This window comes from Trichomycterus rosablanca, chromosome 2 (genome assembly GCF_030014385.1).
Source record: "Trichomycterus rosablanca isolate fTriRos1 chromosome 2, fTriRos1.hap1, whole genome shotgun sequence".
NCBI lineage: Eukaryota > Metazoa > Chordata > Actinopteri > Siluriformes > Trichomycteridae > Trichomycterus > Trichomycterus rosablanca.
In genome coordinates, this window is record NC_085989.1 from 59,194,088 (window position 1) to 59,209,767 (window position 15,680).

General features: G+C 38.6%; 1 protein-coding gene and 2 long non-coding RNA genes across 3 annotated transcripts in view; 1 reads left to right on the forward strand and 2 right to left on the reverse strand.

Moving 5' to 3' along the window:
• Positions 1–509: 509 nt before the first annotated feature.
• LOC134302928 (zinc finger protein 665-like) overlaps positions 510–15,680 on the reverse strand; it is a 28,733-nt gene continuing 13,562 nt past the window's right edge. Inside the window, exons 3-5 of the mRNA XM_062988194.1 lie at positions 14,844–15,097; positions 14,521–14,643; positions 510–1,668 (exon numbers count right to left, since the gene is read on the reverse strand). Coding sequence (XP_062844264.1) covers positions 889–1,668; positions 14,521–14,643; positions 14,844–15,097 — 1,157 coding nt within the window. The 3' untranslated portion in view covers positions 510–888. The remainder of the gene's footprint in view (positions 1,669–14,520; positions 14,644–14,843; positions 15,098–15,680) is intronic.
• LOC134336250 (uncharacterized) lies at positions 1,671–6,170 on the reverse strand. Its single transcript, XR_010015703.1, has 3 exons — positions 5,780–6,170; positions 5,348–5,454; positions 1,671–1,730 (listed from the first exon to the last, which is right to left on the reverse strand). It is a non-coding gene; the product is annotated as an uncharacterized LOC134336250 (long non-coding RNA).
• LOC134336210 (uncharacterized) lies at positions 6,038–7,104 on the forward strand. The gene is made up of 3 exons (XR_010015696.1): positions 6,038–6,232; positions 6,671–6,795; positions 6,989–7,104. It is a non-coding gene; the product is annotated as an uncharacterized LOC134336210 (long non-coding RNA).

Here is a 15,680-nt window from a genome sequence, read left to right on the forward strand (position 1 = left end):
TTATTTCCCATAATTCCATGTTTTGTACATAAGATAGCTGTAACCTCTACTTAATGGCACTTGTATATCAACAACTTGATATTTTACTGAGTCATTTGCAAAAAAGAAAAAAAAAATTCTATACAGTCTTTTCAGGTTAATTGGTGCCTCTACTGGACTGCAGTCTAAGTACTGATATAAACATCACATTCATTCATTCAGCATAACCCTGATCAAGGTTGCAGTGCTCTTTATTACAGTTTACTATATTTAACCATTTACCACTGCATCCTATTTATCAACGCTGTTGATTTATCCTGTAACAAGTTCTACAGATTAAACCTTGATGAATAATCCAGCCTAAAGAAGATCTTGATGCATTCAGAAGATTTTAGAAGGTTTTTAGAAAGCACCAAATAATACTAGGTTTTCAGCCCAAACCGTGACGCCAGTTGTGGGCAGGCCAAGTTGTAGAGGGTTCAGAACTGATCCTAGAGCAGGTAACAGGATGGTCAATACGAGACAACAAAGTGATTCATTTATTTATTTTCAGTAACCACTTCCTGCAAATCAGTATTAGATCACATCCTGTCAGTAGTTTCACATAAACACACCCTGGATACAACATTAACCCACCTCAAGATTAAGACTTACTCACCTGCACATACACATACAACTGCTCACACACTTGCTCGTTTAATCAAACACTAATGATTGGGAGCACGAGTGAGGGTGTGAGAGTGTTTTAGTGAGCAGACGAATGAAGAGCCCATGGGTCCAATTAGGGAAAAAAAGAGGAAAGTTGTGATCTGAGCACATACTGAACAACAATCTCCCCACACTGTCAGCACTGATCCGGTTTCTCTCCAGTGTGAATGAGCTGGTGTTTTTTTAAAAGCACTCTGTTGATTAAAACTTTTTCCACTCTGAGCACTGATAAGGTTTCTCTCCAGTGTGAATGCGCTGGTGTTTCTTGAGATCACTCTGTTGATTAAAACTCTTTCCACACTGTGAGCACTGATATGGTTTCTCTTCGGTGTGAATGCGCTGATGTTCTTTGAAATTACTCTGGCGATTAAAACTCCTCCCACACTGTGAGCACTGATATGGTTTCTCTCCAGTGTGAATACGCTGGTGTTCTTTGAGATGACTCTGGCGATAAAAACTCCTCCCACACTGTGAGCACTGATACGGTTTCTCTCCAGTGTGAATGCGCTGGTGTTCTTTGAGATGACTCTGGCGATTAAAACTCCTCCCACACTGTGAGCACTGATGTGGTTTCTCTCCCGTGTGAATGCGCTGGTGTATTTTAAGAACACTCTGTGTACTAAAACTCTTCTCACACTGTAAGCACTGATAAGGTTTCTCTCCAGTGTGAATGCGCTGGTGTATTTTGAGATCACTTTGTGTACTAAAACTCTTCTCACACTGTGAGCACTGATACGGTTTCTCTCCAGTGTGAAAGCGCTGGTGTTTTTTTAGATAACTCAGGAACCTGAAGCTCTTCCCACACTGTGAGCAGACGTTTCCTTCTTTCTGTGTGGGACTGAGAGAGGTGTTAATGCTGACAGTACCAGAGGACGTTTGCTGATTACTGGAGCTTCTGGTGGGCGTCAGATCCTCATGTTCAGTCTTAATCTTCACCAGCGCATCATATTTATCATGGTTGCAGCTCTTGATGTGATTGTGGAGGTGATTTTGGGTTGTAGAGGAACGTGGACACGAGGAGCAGGAGAAATCCTTTTTCAGTTCTGAAACAGAAAATAATAAAATACATTCATAACATTATAAATAATAAAATACATTTATAACATTATAAATAATAAAATACATTTATAACATTATAAATAATAAAATACATTTACAACATTATAAATGATAAAATACATTTATAACATTATAAATGATAAAATACATTTATAACATTATAAATAATAAAATACATTTATAACATTATAAATAATAAAATACATTTATAACATTATAAATAATAAAATACATTTATAACATTATAAATAATAAAATACACTTATAACATTATAAATAATAAAATACATTTATAACATAATAAATAATAAAATACATTTATAACATTATAAATAATAAAATACATTTATAACATTATAAATAATAAAATACATTTATAACATTATAAATAATAAAATACACTTATAACATTATAAATAATAAAATACATTTATAACATAATAAATAATAAAATACATTTATAACATTATAAATAATAAAATACATTTATAACATTATAAATAATAAAATACATTTATAACATTATAAATAATAAAATACATTTATAACATTATAAATAATAAAGATTGTTAGTAAATGTTAAACTGAGATCCGATGCTAAAGTCCTGTAACGTGATTCATCCTGCATTCATCATTTCCTGCTCACACTGATCTGCATGAGCACAATACAAGCTTTCACTGTATGATGCTTCATCCCAGGTGCCTCTGATTCTATTCAATACAAACATCTTACTGAGTTCATCTTTATCTTCAGCTTCTTCCTTCTTCACAGGCTTCATCTGGAAACTTCCACACTGTTGGTCCTCTGGGGTGAGATGTTCCTCAGAGGTGACATGTTCCGCAGGGATTGAGGTTCCTTCACCTGAAATTCCATCAATATGTAAAAAGAAAGTCAACAACTGGAGGAAACTGAAGGTTGTGGGTTTGGTTACCACAAATAAATACAACTTCGATTTACTCCAGACTGGAGTGTAGCAGCACAGGACAGTACGGTACAGTACAGGTTCTAATCCCACAATCCACGTTCTCTTATTATTTCTACTAATTAGAGACTCCAATACTAACCATACTGCACTGTACCATACTGTACTGTACCACACTGTACTGTACCATACTGTACTGTACCATACTGTACTGTACCACACTGTACTGTACCACACTGTACTGTACCACACTGTACTGTACCATACTGTACTGTACCATACTGTACTGTACCACACTGTACTGTACCACACTGTACTGTACCATACTGTACTGTACCACACTGTACTGTACCACACTGTACTGTACCACACTGTACCATACTGTACTGTACCACACTGTACTGTACCATACTGTACTGTACCATACTGTACTGTACCACACTGTACTGTACCATACTGTACCACACTGTACTGTACCACACTGTACTGTACCACACTGTACCATACTGTACTGTACCTCACTGTATTGTACCACACTGTACTGTACCCCACTGTACTGTACCACACTGTACTATACCATACTGTACTGTACCTCACTGTACCATACTGTACTGTACCACACTGTACTGTACCTCACTGTACTGTACCATACTGTACTGTACCACACTGTACTATACCATACTGTACTGTACCATACTGTACTGTACCTCACTGTACTGTACCATACTGTACCACACTGTACTGTACCTCACTGTACTGTACCACACTGTACTATACCATACTGTACTGTACCTCACTGTACCATACTGTACTGTACCTCACTGTACTGTACCATACTGTACCACACTGTACTGTACCTTACTGTACTGTATCTCACTGTACTGTACCTCACTGTACTGTACTGTACCATACTGTACTGTACCATACTGTACTGTACCTCACTGTACCATACTGTACTGTACCACACTGTACTATACCATACTGTACTGTACCTCACTGTACCATACTGTACTGTAAAACACTGTACTGTACCTCACTGTACTGTACCATACTGTACCTCACTGTACTGTACCACACTGTAGTGTACCTCACTGTATTGTACCACACTGTACTGTACCATACTGTACTGTACCACACTGTACTGTACCATACTGTACTGTACCTCACTGTACCTCACTGTACTGTACCATACTGTATTGTACCTCACTGTACTGTACCTCACTGTACTGTACCATACTGTACTGTACCTCACTGTACTGTACCATACTGTACTGTACCTCACTGTACTGTACCATACTGTACTGTACCACACTGTACTGCACCCTACTGTACTGTACCATACTGTACTGTACCATACTGTACTGTACCTCACTGTACTGTACCATACTGTACCTCACTGTACTGTACCATACTGTACTGTACCATACTGTACCTCACTGTACTGTACCATACTGTACCATACTGTACTGTACCACACTGTACTGTACCTCACTGTACTGTACCATACTGTACTGTACCATACTGTACTGTACCACACTGTACTGTACCATACTGTACCACACTGTACTGTACCACACTGTACTGTACCACACTGTACCATACTGTACTGTACCTCACTGTATTGTACCACACTGTACTGTACCCCACTGTACTGTACCACACTGTACTATACCATACTGTACTGTACCTCACTGTACCATACTGTACTGTACCACACTGTACTGTACCTCACTGTACTGTACCATACTGTACTGTACCACACTGTACTATACCATACTGTACTGTACCATACTGTACTGTACCTCACTGTACTGTACCATACTGTACCACACTGTACTGTACCTCACTGTACTGTACCACACTGTACTATACCATACTGTACTGTACCTCACTGTACCATACTGTACTGTACCTCACTGTACTGTACCATACTGTACCACACTGTACTGTACCTTACTGTACTGTATCTCACTGTACTGTACCTCACTGTACTGTACTGTACCATACTGTACTGTACCATACTGTACTGTACCTCACTGTACCATACTGTACTGTACCACACTGTACTATACCATACTGTACTGTACCTCACTGTACCATACTGTACTGTAAAACACTGTACTGTACCTCACTGTACTGTACCATACTGTACCTCACTGTACTGTACCACACTGTAGTGTACCTCACTGTATTGTACCACACTGTACTGTACCATACTGTACTGTACCACACTGTACTGTACCATACTGTACTGTACCTCACTGTACTGTACCATACTGTATTGTACCTCACTGTACTGTACCACACTGTACTGTACCTCACTGTACTGTACCATACTGTACTGTACCTCACTGTACTGTACCATACTGTACTGTACCTCACTGTACTGTACCATACTGTACTGTACCACACTGTACTGCACCCTACTGTACTGTACCATACTGTACTGTACCATACTGTACTGTACCTCACTGTACTGTACCATACTGTACCTCACTGTACTGTACCATACTGTACTGTACCATACTGTACCTCACTGTACTGTACCATACTGTACCATACTGTACTGTACCACACTGTACTGTACCTCACTGTACTGTACCATACTGTACTGTACCACACTGTACTGTACCTCACTGTCTGGTGGAAAAGTGGCATCATGCTCCATATTTACTTACAAAAGTAACTTCCATCTTCTTCTTTTATTATTATTTTTTGAAATCCTTCATGTTGTAGATCCACAGGAGTGACGTGTCCCTCTTCTGCTGACTGCATTATTAAATATCTGATAGACAGAGAGACATATAAACATATATACAGATTAGATAGATAGAAGTTAAGTTCAAACCTTTCTGACGTTCTTTAAATCAAAGCTGCATCCGGAATCACATACTTATAGAGTACGTACTAGATAAATACTTTCAGTACAGAAGTATGCAGTATGCACACAACACCGCTACATACTACATCCGCCATCTTACCAACGTCAAGTGATGACGTGAGGATGTGATGACGTAATATCACCATAGTTACAGACTCATTACAAACCCCACTCGCCAAAATTTTTGATATTTAGTCTTTAACATTTTTATTGTATTTATCTTACTTACACTTGAACGGAAGACTCCACTATCATTCTTGTTTCTTCTTTCGCTTCGATCGCCTACGCAGCTTCAGTTGCATTATGGGATACATTAGCGGACCGCAAGTGCGCATCGCTTGCATACTCAAAGATGGCTGCCCAAGAAGTAGGTCATCCGGGTACTTCTCGCGTACCTTTTTATGTGTATTAGCTGCATCCGGAATCGCATACTTCCATACTCAATAGTACGCGAAATGAGGACGCTAGAGCGGTTAGCATGTCCGAATATATAGTATACACAAAGAGGTACGCGAGAAGTACCCGGATGACCTACTTATTGGGCAGCCATGTTTGAGTATGCAAGCGATGCACACTTGTGGTCCGTTAATGTATCCCATAATGCAACTGGAGCTGCGTAGGCGTTCGAAGCGGAATAAGAAACAAGAAAGATGGCGGAAAACGGATTCCTCTGTTTACAAGTGTGAGTAAGATAAATAAAATAAAACATTTAAAGACGAATAAATAACAAAAAGATGATAAATATCCAAAATTTTGGCGATGGGGTTTGTAATGAGTCTGTAACTATGGTGATATTACGTCATCACAAAAAAAACTGTAAACAAAGCTGAAAATGTGACGCGTTTATATAAAAATGTTACATTTAATAATGAAGAAACTCTGAACCCGTTACGATTTATTGATTCCTCGGTTCAAATGAATCGGTTCATCAGTGCTGAATCATGTGTGATGCTAACAGTTAGCGGAGCAGCTAGCAGTTCGTGTTTTTAAATGAAACTGGAGTTAAATCTCCTCAAATCCTCACAGTGATGTTTTATTATGAACTCTAGTTTTATTATTAATTAGAATGTAGTAATAATTAAATATAAGGGTTATAATTAAATACATGTTTTACTTACAGATGAGGCTCTACAGTACAAACACAGCAGCTTCTTGTTCTTCTGATGATGTTTAATGGCGGTTGGCAGAACAACTTAAGACGCACCAGCGCCACCAACTGGACTGGAGTTGAACAGCAGCTTAGCAGTAATAAACCTCCATTAGCCCTGTATCTCTCAGCTAGCTTTAGAGAGGACTACAGTCAGTCCTAGACGTTCTTCCAAGCAGTTTCTCTAATGTCATGTTTTGTTTTTCAACATGCTTCTCTAACTCTGTTCTTTCTTTCTCATAACTTTTGTAATCTGTTAATCTGAGTTTGACTGTTTCTTGTGTATTACAGTGTTACAGAGTCCAGTGGGGTGATTCCCTATTCTGTATAATGTTTGAATCAGATGCTGATGTTGCCCTGTGTATTGGAATATGACTGTAGTGACTTCTATGCTCATTATATCATCATCAACAACAACTTGATATTTTACTGAGTCATTTGCCAAAAACTCTATACAGTATTTTCAGGTTAATTGGTGCCTCTACTGGACTGCAGTCTAAGTACTGATATCAACACCACATTCATTGTAACCCTGATCAAGGTTGCAGTGCTCTTTATTATATTTTACTGTTTTTAACCATTTACCACTGAATCCTATTCACCAACCCTGTTGATTTATCTTGTAACAAGTTCTACAAATTAAACCCTGATGAATAATCCAGCCTAAAGAAGATCTTGTACACTGTACTGTACCATACTGTACTGTACCATACTGTACTGTACCATACTGTACTGTACCATACTGTACTGTACCATACTGTACTGTACCACACTGTACTGTACCATACTGTTCTGTACCATACTGTACTGTACCATACTGTACTGTACCATACTGTACTGTACCACACTGTACTGTACCATACTGTACTGTACCTCACTGTACTGTACCACACTGTACTGTACCTCACTGTACTGTACCACACTGTACTGTACCACACTGTACCACACTGTACTGTACTATACTGTACTGTACCACACTGTACTGTACTATACTGTACTGTACCATACTGTACTGTACTATACTGTACTGTACCACACTGTACCACACTGTACTGTACTGTACTATACTGTACTGTACCATACTGTACTGTACTATACTGTACTGTACCACACTGTACTGTACTATACTGTACCACACTGTACTGTACCTCACTGTACTGTACCACACTGTACTGTACCACACTGTACCACACTGTACTGTACTATACTGTACTGTACCACACTGTACTGTACTATACTGTACTGTACCACACTGTACTGTACTATACTGTACTGTACCACACTGTACTGTACTATACTGTACTGTACCATACTGTACTGTACCACACTGTACTGTACTATACTGTACTGTACCACACTGTACCACACTGTACTGTACCATACTGTACTGTACCTCACTGTACTGTACCATACTGTACTGTACTATACTACACTGTACTGTACCACACTGCCTGGTGTATTAGTTTCTTCTGGAATCCTTCATGTAGTAGATCTACAGGAGTGACGTGTCCCTCTTCTGCTGACTGCATTATTAAAGATCTGATAGACAGACAAACAGATACACTTTATTTCTCCTTATAGGGAAATTTGGAGAAAATCTTTTAGACTGTTTTAACTGGCTTTGCCAGATCATGGTTTAAATACAAATGGCCAAGTGTTTAGGAGAACTATGCAGTACTCCCTCAATAATCTTCCGTTTCCTTTACTTGATGCTTGGAAAGCCCCCATTTGCTATTTAACTATTTAACTTCTAACACATTTACTTCATTCTGATGACACAGTTCCCACTATCACAGGGCTACTTAAACTTTTCTTCTAAAAGCTTAAGTGTGGTGAAAAATGGCTGCAAATCTAAACGAGTGTCTGACTAAATCAAATCTCCCTGAGTGTCATCTGACCATGGGTTCCACTAGATAGGATCGGACTAGGAAATCTGACCTTTTGTACATGGTCACTCTCACAAATGTGCTTCCTTCTTTCTCAGTAATGCCAAACATTGTAATAAATACCAGATATCATTTTATTTTAAATACTCTCACCCCCTCCAGTCTGTGAAATTATATGTTATATTAAGCCGGTCTTTGGTGCAAAAAAGGTCTGGGGACCGCTGGTCTAGTGGATGAAAGAGGGGCTGAGCTGGATGTGGATAAGGTGCCACCTGGAGTCAATCCTGTTAATAACAGTTTCAACCCATTGGCTCTACACAAATTCCCCAAAACCATTTCCTGGATGATGGTATCTAGTTTATTATTAATTAGAATGTAGTTAAATAAAGTGTAATAAATAAATAAACATCCTACTCACAGATGATCATCAGCTTCTTCTTGAGTTTTTTGTCTGATTGTGAAGTAGCTGAAGGAGCTGCGATCTTGACCTGTTCCACTGGAGGATGAATTGCTGTTGTTTACCTGATCTATAGATTGTGATTGTTCTTGTACCGGTTGTTAATCCATGTTGTGTTAGTTTTGTATCTGCAGCATCATAAGAGAATGAACTCTGACCACATCCACCACTCGAGTTTACTTTCACTTCATCAACATGTTGAATTAATGATATAATCAATTTAAATCTTGTATGATTGGATGAATTCATGTCAAACTATTTTTACACAGACACATCAATGTTTCTCACCTACTACACACACCTTAGTTTTTGAAATTACATAGTATTTATTTTACATTATACTTAAATAAAGATAATTAAATCTGTAATAAATGTATATTTCAAATATACAAATGATATTTCCAAAAATACAAATCATACAATATTTAAATGGATTTATTAGTCTGGATAAGTGCATGTTTCCTACGTTTCTCAGTTAGTTTTATGACGGTCCCTAACTCATTAGATGAAGTGGGAGCTGGATAAACGGTTTCATTATAACCTTTCTTTAGAAATAGACGTAATCTTAAAATTTATATAAAATTGTTTGTGTAGTGTGTTGACTATTTTCATTCGTGTAAGAAATCATAAAATAAGATGGTCTTATGTGTTTTTTCAAGCACTTATTTAGATCGGAATGCCGAATGTCAGACAGATGTTGAATAATAAGTTTAGACATTGTTGATCCTAAAGGAGAATCTTGATCGGCATGTCGAGCTGCAGGTTACACAAGTTACAGCATCATGCATGTGTGCAAACTGTCTCGCCATCAGCAGATATGCTTCAGTCAGCTATGCAGCATTTAAGGTAATGAACTTTTCTCGTTATAACATCCTTTTCTCATTATAACGACATCTTTTCTCATTATAACAACATACTTTCTCATTATAACGACATACTTTCTCGTTATATTGACATCCTTTTCTCGTTTTAACGACATACTGACGGTATTTTTCTTTACGTGTGGCAGCAATACGCTTCCGTATGGTGCCCCCTGGTGTCGAAATATTTATATTTAAATCTACAGTAGACCCTTGACTTAACGAATTTAATTGGTTATGAAGGGCTGTTTGTTCTTAAGTCAAAATGTTCGTTAGTTAAACCTATTTTTCCCATAAGAAATAATGTAAACAGAATTAATCCGTGCCAGACCTCCCTAAACCCCCCTTTACCTAACCTTTCTAATGCCTTAAATGCTCTTTTTTGGTATAAATAAAAGTATATTTTCCCTTAAATCTTAAATTATGGAATAGATAATACTGTAATAAACAATAATAAACAACAATACACAGTAGTACTGTACATAAACACACACCACATTTCAGTACAGTATGTGTGCTGCACCATACACCATAATACATTTCCTTCTTTTATATAAAATGTATCTACCAGAAACAACAATAACTCTCATATTTCTCTATTATTTCCTTCTTTATTTCAGTAGCGTTGTATTTTGTAGGTGTAAGAACACTTTACTGAGCCGAATTCCTTCTTCTCTCTCACTCACTGTTCCCGCTGTCTGATACACAGTGACACCTACTGGCAGGATTAATTATACAACAACAAATGTAATAGATTCTTTCATTTTCTCAGCTCTGCGCTTTCTCTGCACCTTGTTTGGGGACATTTTAATACAGAATTTTACAAACTATAAAGAAAACACCGGAAAAACACCGTCTGCTGTCTGAATGTTTGCTTACTGTATATATATATATATATATATCTATATCTATATCTATCTATCTATCTATCTATCTATCTATCTATCTATCTATCTATCTATCTATCTATAAATCTATCTATCTATCTATCTATCTATCTATCTATCTATCTATCTATCTATCTATCTATATCTACAGGTCCTTCTAAAAAAATTAGCATATTGTGATAAAGTTCATTATTTTCCATAATGTAATGATAAAAATTTAACTTTCATATATTTTAGATTCATTGCACACCAACTGAAATATTTCAGGTCTTTTATTGTTTTAATACTGATGATTTTGGCATACAGCTCATGAAAACCCAAAATTCCTATCTCAAAAAATTAGCATATCATGAAAAGGTTCTCTAAACGAGCTATTAACCTAATCATCTGAATCAACGAATTAACTCTAAACACCTGCAAAAGATTCCTGAGGCTTTTAAAAACTCCCAGCCTGGTTCATTACTCAAAACTGCAATCATGGGTAAGACTGTCGACCTGACTGCTGTCCAGAAGGCCATCATTGACACCCTCAAGCAAGAGGGTAAGACACAGAAAGAAATTTCTGAACGAATAGGCTGTTCCCAGAGTGCTGTATCAAGGCACCTCAGTGGGAAGTCTGTGGGAAGGAAAAAGTGTGGCAGAAAACGCTGCACAACGAGAAGAGGTGACCGGACCCTGAGGAAGATTGTGGAGAAGGGCCGATTCCAGACCTTGGGGGACCTGCGGAAGCAGTGGACTGAGTCTGGAGTAGAAACATCCAGAGCCACCGTGCACAGGCGTGTGCAGAAAATGGGCTACAGGTGCCGCATTCCCCAGGTCAAGCCACTTTTGAACCAGAAACAGCGGCAGAAGCGCCTGACCTGGGCTACAGAGAAGCAGCACTGGACTGTTGCTCAGTGGTCCAAAGTACTGTTTTCGGAAATCAAGGTGCCAGAGTCTGGAGGAAGACTGGGGAGAAGGAAATGCCAAAATGCCTGAAGTCCAGTGTCAAGTACCCACAGTCAGTGATGGTCTGGGGTGCCATGTCAGCTGCTGGTGTTGGTCCACTGTGTTTTATCAAGGGCAGGGTCAATGCAGATTTTGGAGCACTTCATGCTTCCATCTGCTGAAAAGCTTTATGGAGATGAAGATTTCATTTTTCAGCACGACCTGGCACCTGCTCACAGTGCCAAAACCACTGGTGAATGGTTTACTGACCATGGTATTACTGTGCTCAATTGGCCTGCCAACTCTCCTGACCTGAACCCCATAGAGAATCTGTGGAATATTGTGAAGAGAAAGTTAGACACAAGACCCAACACTCTGGATGAGCTTAAGGCCGCTATCGAAGCATCCTGGGCCTCCATAACACCTCAGCAGTGCCACAGGCTGATTGCCTCCATGCCACGCCGCATTGAAGCAGTCATTTCTGCAAAAGGATTCCCGACCAAGTATTGAGTGCATAACTGAACATAATTATTTGAAGGTTGACTTTTTTGTATTAAAAACACTTTTCTTTTATTGGTCGGATGAAATATGCTAATTTTTTGAGATAGGAATTTTGGGTTTTCATGAGCTGTATGCCAAAATCATCAGTATTAAAACAATAAAAGACCTTAAATATTTCAGTTGGTGTGCAATGAATCTAAAATATATGAAAGTTTAATTTTTATCATTACATTATGGAAAATAATGAACTTTATCACAATATGCTAATTTTTTGAGAAGGACCTGTATATCTATATCTATATCTATATATATATATATATATATACAGTGTATCACAAAAATGAGTACACCCCTCACATTTCTGCAGATATTTAAGTATATCTTTTCATGGGACAACACTGACAAAATGACACTTTGACACAATGAAAAGTAGTCTGTGTGCAGCTTATATAACAGTGTAAATTTATTCTTCCCTCAAAATAACTCAATATACAGCCATTAATGTCTAAACCACCGGCAACAAAAGTGAGTACACCCCTTAGTGAAAGTTCCTGAAGTGTCAATATTTTGTGTGGCCAAAATTATTTCCCAGAACTGCCTTAACTCTCCTGGGCATGGAGTTTACCAGAGCTTCACAGGTTGCCACTGGAATTCTTTTCCACTCCTCCATGACGACATCACGGAGCTGGCGGATATTCGAGACTTTGCGCTCCTCCACCTTCCGCTTGAGGATGCCCCAAAGATGTTCTATTGGGTTTAGGTCTGGAGACATGCTTGGCCAGTCCATCACCTTTACCCTCAGCCTCTTCAATAAAGCAGTGGTCGTCTTAGAGGTGTGTTTGGGGTCATTATCATGCTGGAACACTGCCCTGTGACCCAGTTTCCGGAGGGAGGGGATCATTCTCTGCTTCAGTATTTCACAGTACATATTGGAGTTCATGTGTCCTTCAATGAAATGTAACTCCCCAACACCTGCTGCACTCATGCAGCCCCAGACCATGGCATTCCCACCACCATGCTTGACTGTAGGCATGACACACTTATCTTTGTACTCCTCACCTGATTGCCGCCACACATGCTTGAGACCATCTGAACCAAACAAATTAATCTTGGTCTCATCAGACCATCGGACATGGTTCCAGTTATCCATGTCCTTTGTTGACATGTCTTCAGCAAACTGTTTGCGGGCTTTCTTGTGTAGAGACTTCAGAAGAGGCTTCCTTCTGGGGTGACAGCCATGCAGACCAATTTGATGTAGTGTGCGGCGTATGGTCTGAGCACTGACAGGCTGACCCCCCACCTTTTCAATCTCTGCAGCAATGCTGACAGCACTCCTGCGCCTATCTTTCAAAGATGTGACGCTGAGCACGTGCACTCAGCTTCTTTGGACGACCAACGCGAGGTCTGTTCTGAGTGGACCCTGCTCTTTTAAAACGCTGGATGATCTTGGCCACTGTGCTGCAGCTCAGTTTCAGGGTGTTGGCAATCTTCTTGTAGCCTTGGCTATCTTCATGTAGCGCAACAATTCGTCTTTTAAGATCCTCAGAGAGTTCTTTGCCATGAGGTGCCATGTTGGAACTTTCAGTGACCAGTATGAGAGCGTGTGAGAGCTGTACTACTAAATTGAACACACCTGCTCCCTATGCACACCTGAGACCTAGTAACACTAACGAGTCACATGACATTTTGGAGGGAAAATGACAAGCAGTGCTCAATTTTGACATTTAGGGGTGTAGTCTCTTAGGGGTGTACTCACTTTTGTTGCCGGTGGTTTAGACATTAATGGTTGTATATTGAGTTATTTTGAGGGAAGAATAAATTTACACTGTTATATAAGCTGCACACAGACTACTTTTCATTGTGTCAAAGTGTCATTTTGTCAGTGTTGTCCCATGAAAAGATATACTTAAATATCTGCAGAAATGTGAGGGGTGTACTCACAGTATATATATATATATATATATATATATAATCCATTTTATTTATGGCGCCTTTCAAAACACTCAAGGACACCTTACAAAAGCAAGAAAGTAACAGACATCAGTAAACCATTAAAATCAAATAGAAAAAATCAATAAAGATAAATACAATAAAATCAATACAATCTCTAAACAGTCAAGTGTAATCACTATTAAACAAATATTGGGGTAGTAGTACCAATCAAGTTTGAAAGATTAGTAGTAGGCTAGCTTGAAGAGGTGAGTTTTAAGTTGGGATTTAAAAGTAGAGAAACAATCGATAGTACGAATATGGATTGGGAGGGTGTTCCAGAGAGAAGGGGCAGAGTGGCTAAAAGCCCTCGCACCCATAGTCGACAGGCGGACAGAAGGAATAGAAAGCTGGAAGGCTGAGGAAGACCTAAGAGTGCGGGTGGGATTGTAGAATTGGAGTAAATCGGAGATGTAAGAGGGTGAAAGACCATGTAGAGCTTTGAATGTGAATAACAAGATCTTAAAGTGTATGCGATAATTTATGGGGAGCCAGTGAAGCTGTCTGAGTGATGTGATTAGTTGAGGGTGAGCTAGAGATAATCCGTGCAGCGGAGTTTTGGACTAGTTGGAGTTTTTGTAATGATTTATGAGGTAAGCCGAATAGGATTGAATTACAGTAGTCAATTCGGGATGTTACCAGCGCATGGACGAGAATGGCAGTACTTGTTTGACTGAGGAACGGGCGTAGGCGGTTGATATTCCTTAGGTGGAAGTAGGCAGATCTTGTAATGTTATTGATGTGTGCTTTGAAAGAAAGATGACTGTCAAGAACAACACCCAGGCTTTTAACCTGGGAAGAAGGCGAAATGACGGAGTTTTCAAAGTTCAAAGTAAACGATTTGGTTTTGGCGAGAGTGGTCTTAGTTCCTACAAGGAGAATTTGGGTTTTATCTGTATTAACCATCAGGAAGTTTTTAGAGAACCAGTTTTTAGTATATATACACTGTATATACTAATATATATTTATATATATATATATATATATATATATATATATATATATATATATATATACATACATAGAGAGAGAGAGAGAGAGAGAGAGAGAGAGAGAGAGAGATGGTCGGAGTCAACTTGTTTGTGACGTCACGTGTTTCGCGAATTTCGGTTCGTAATCAGAAATTTGTTCGTACTTTAAGTTGAAACAGATCGTTCGTAACCCGAAATGTTTGTACAGTAAACTCAGGGAACTTAGTTATCCTAATACTTATGGCTTTATTTGGTTATCCCAATGTTTATGACTGAGTGGCATTGTGTGTCAAATCATGGCAAGGATTAACATGTTGGCTCTGTCAAGACAGCATATTAAAAAAGGTAAAAGTTTGAATAAGGTTGACTTGACCAGTGCAGCGACTGGATTGGATTTGTGATGTTTTTATTATTTATGACTCAGGTGTATTTGAGTCTTAAATTTCACCACCACAACTGTTTCATAACCACATTTATAGAGAAGTGATACTAATAACAGCAAATC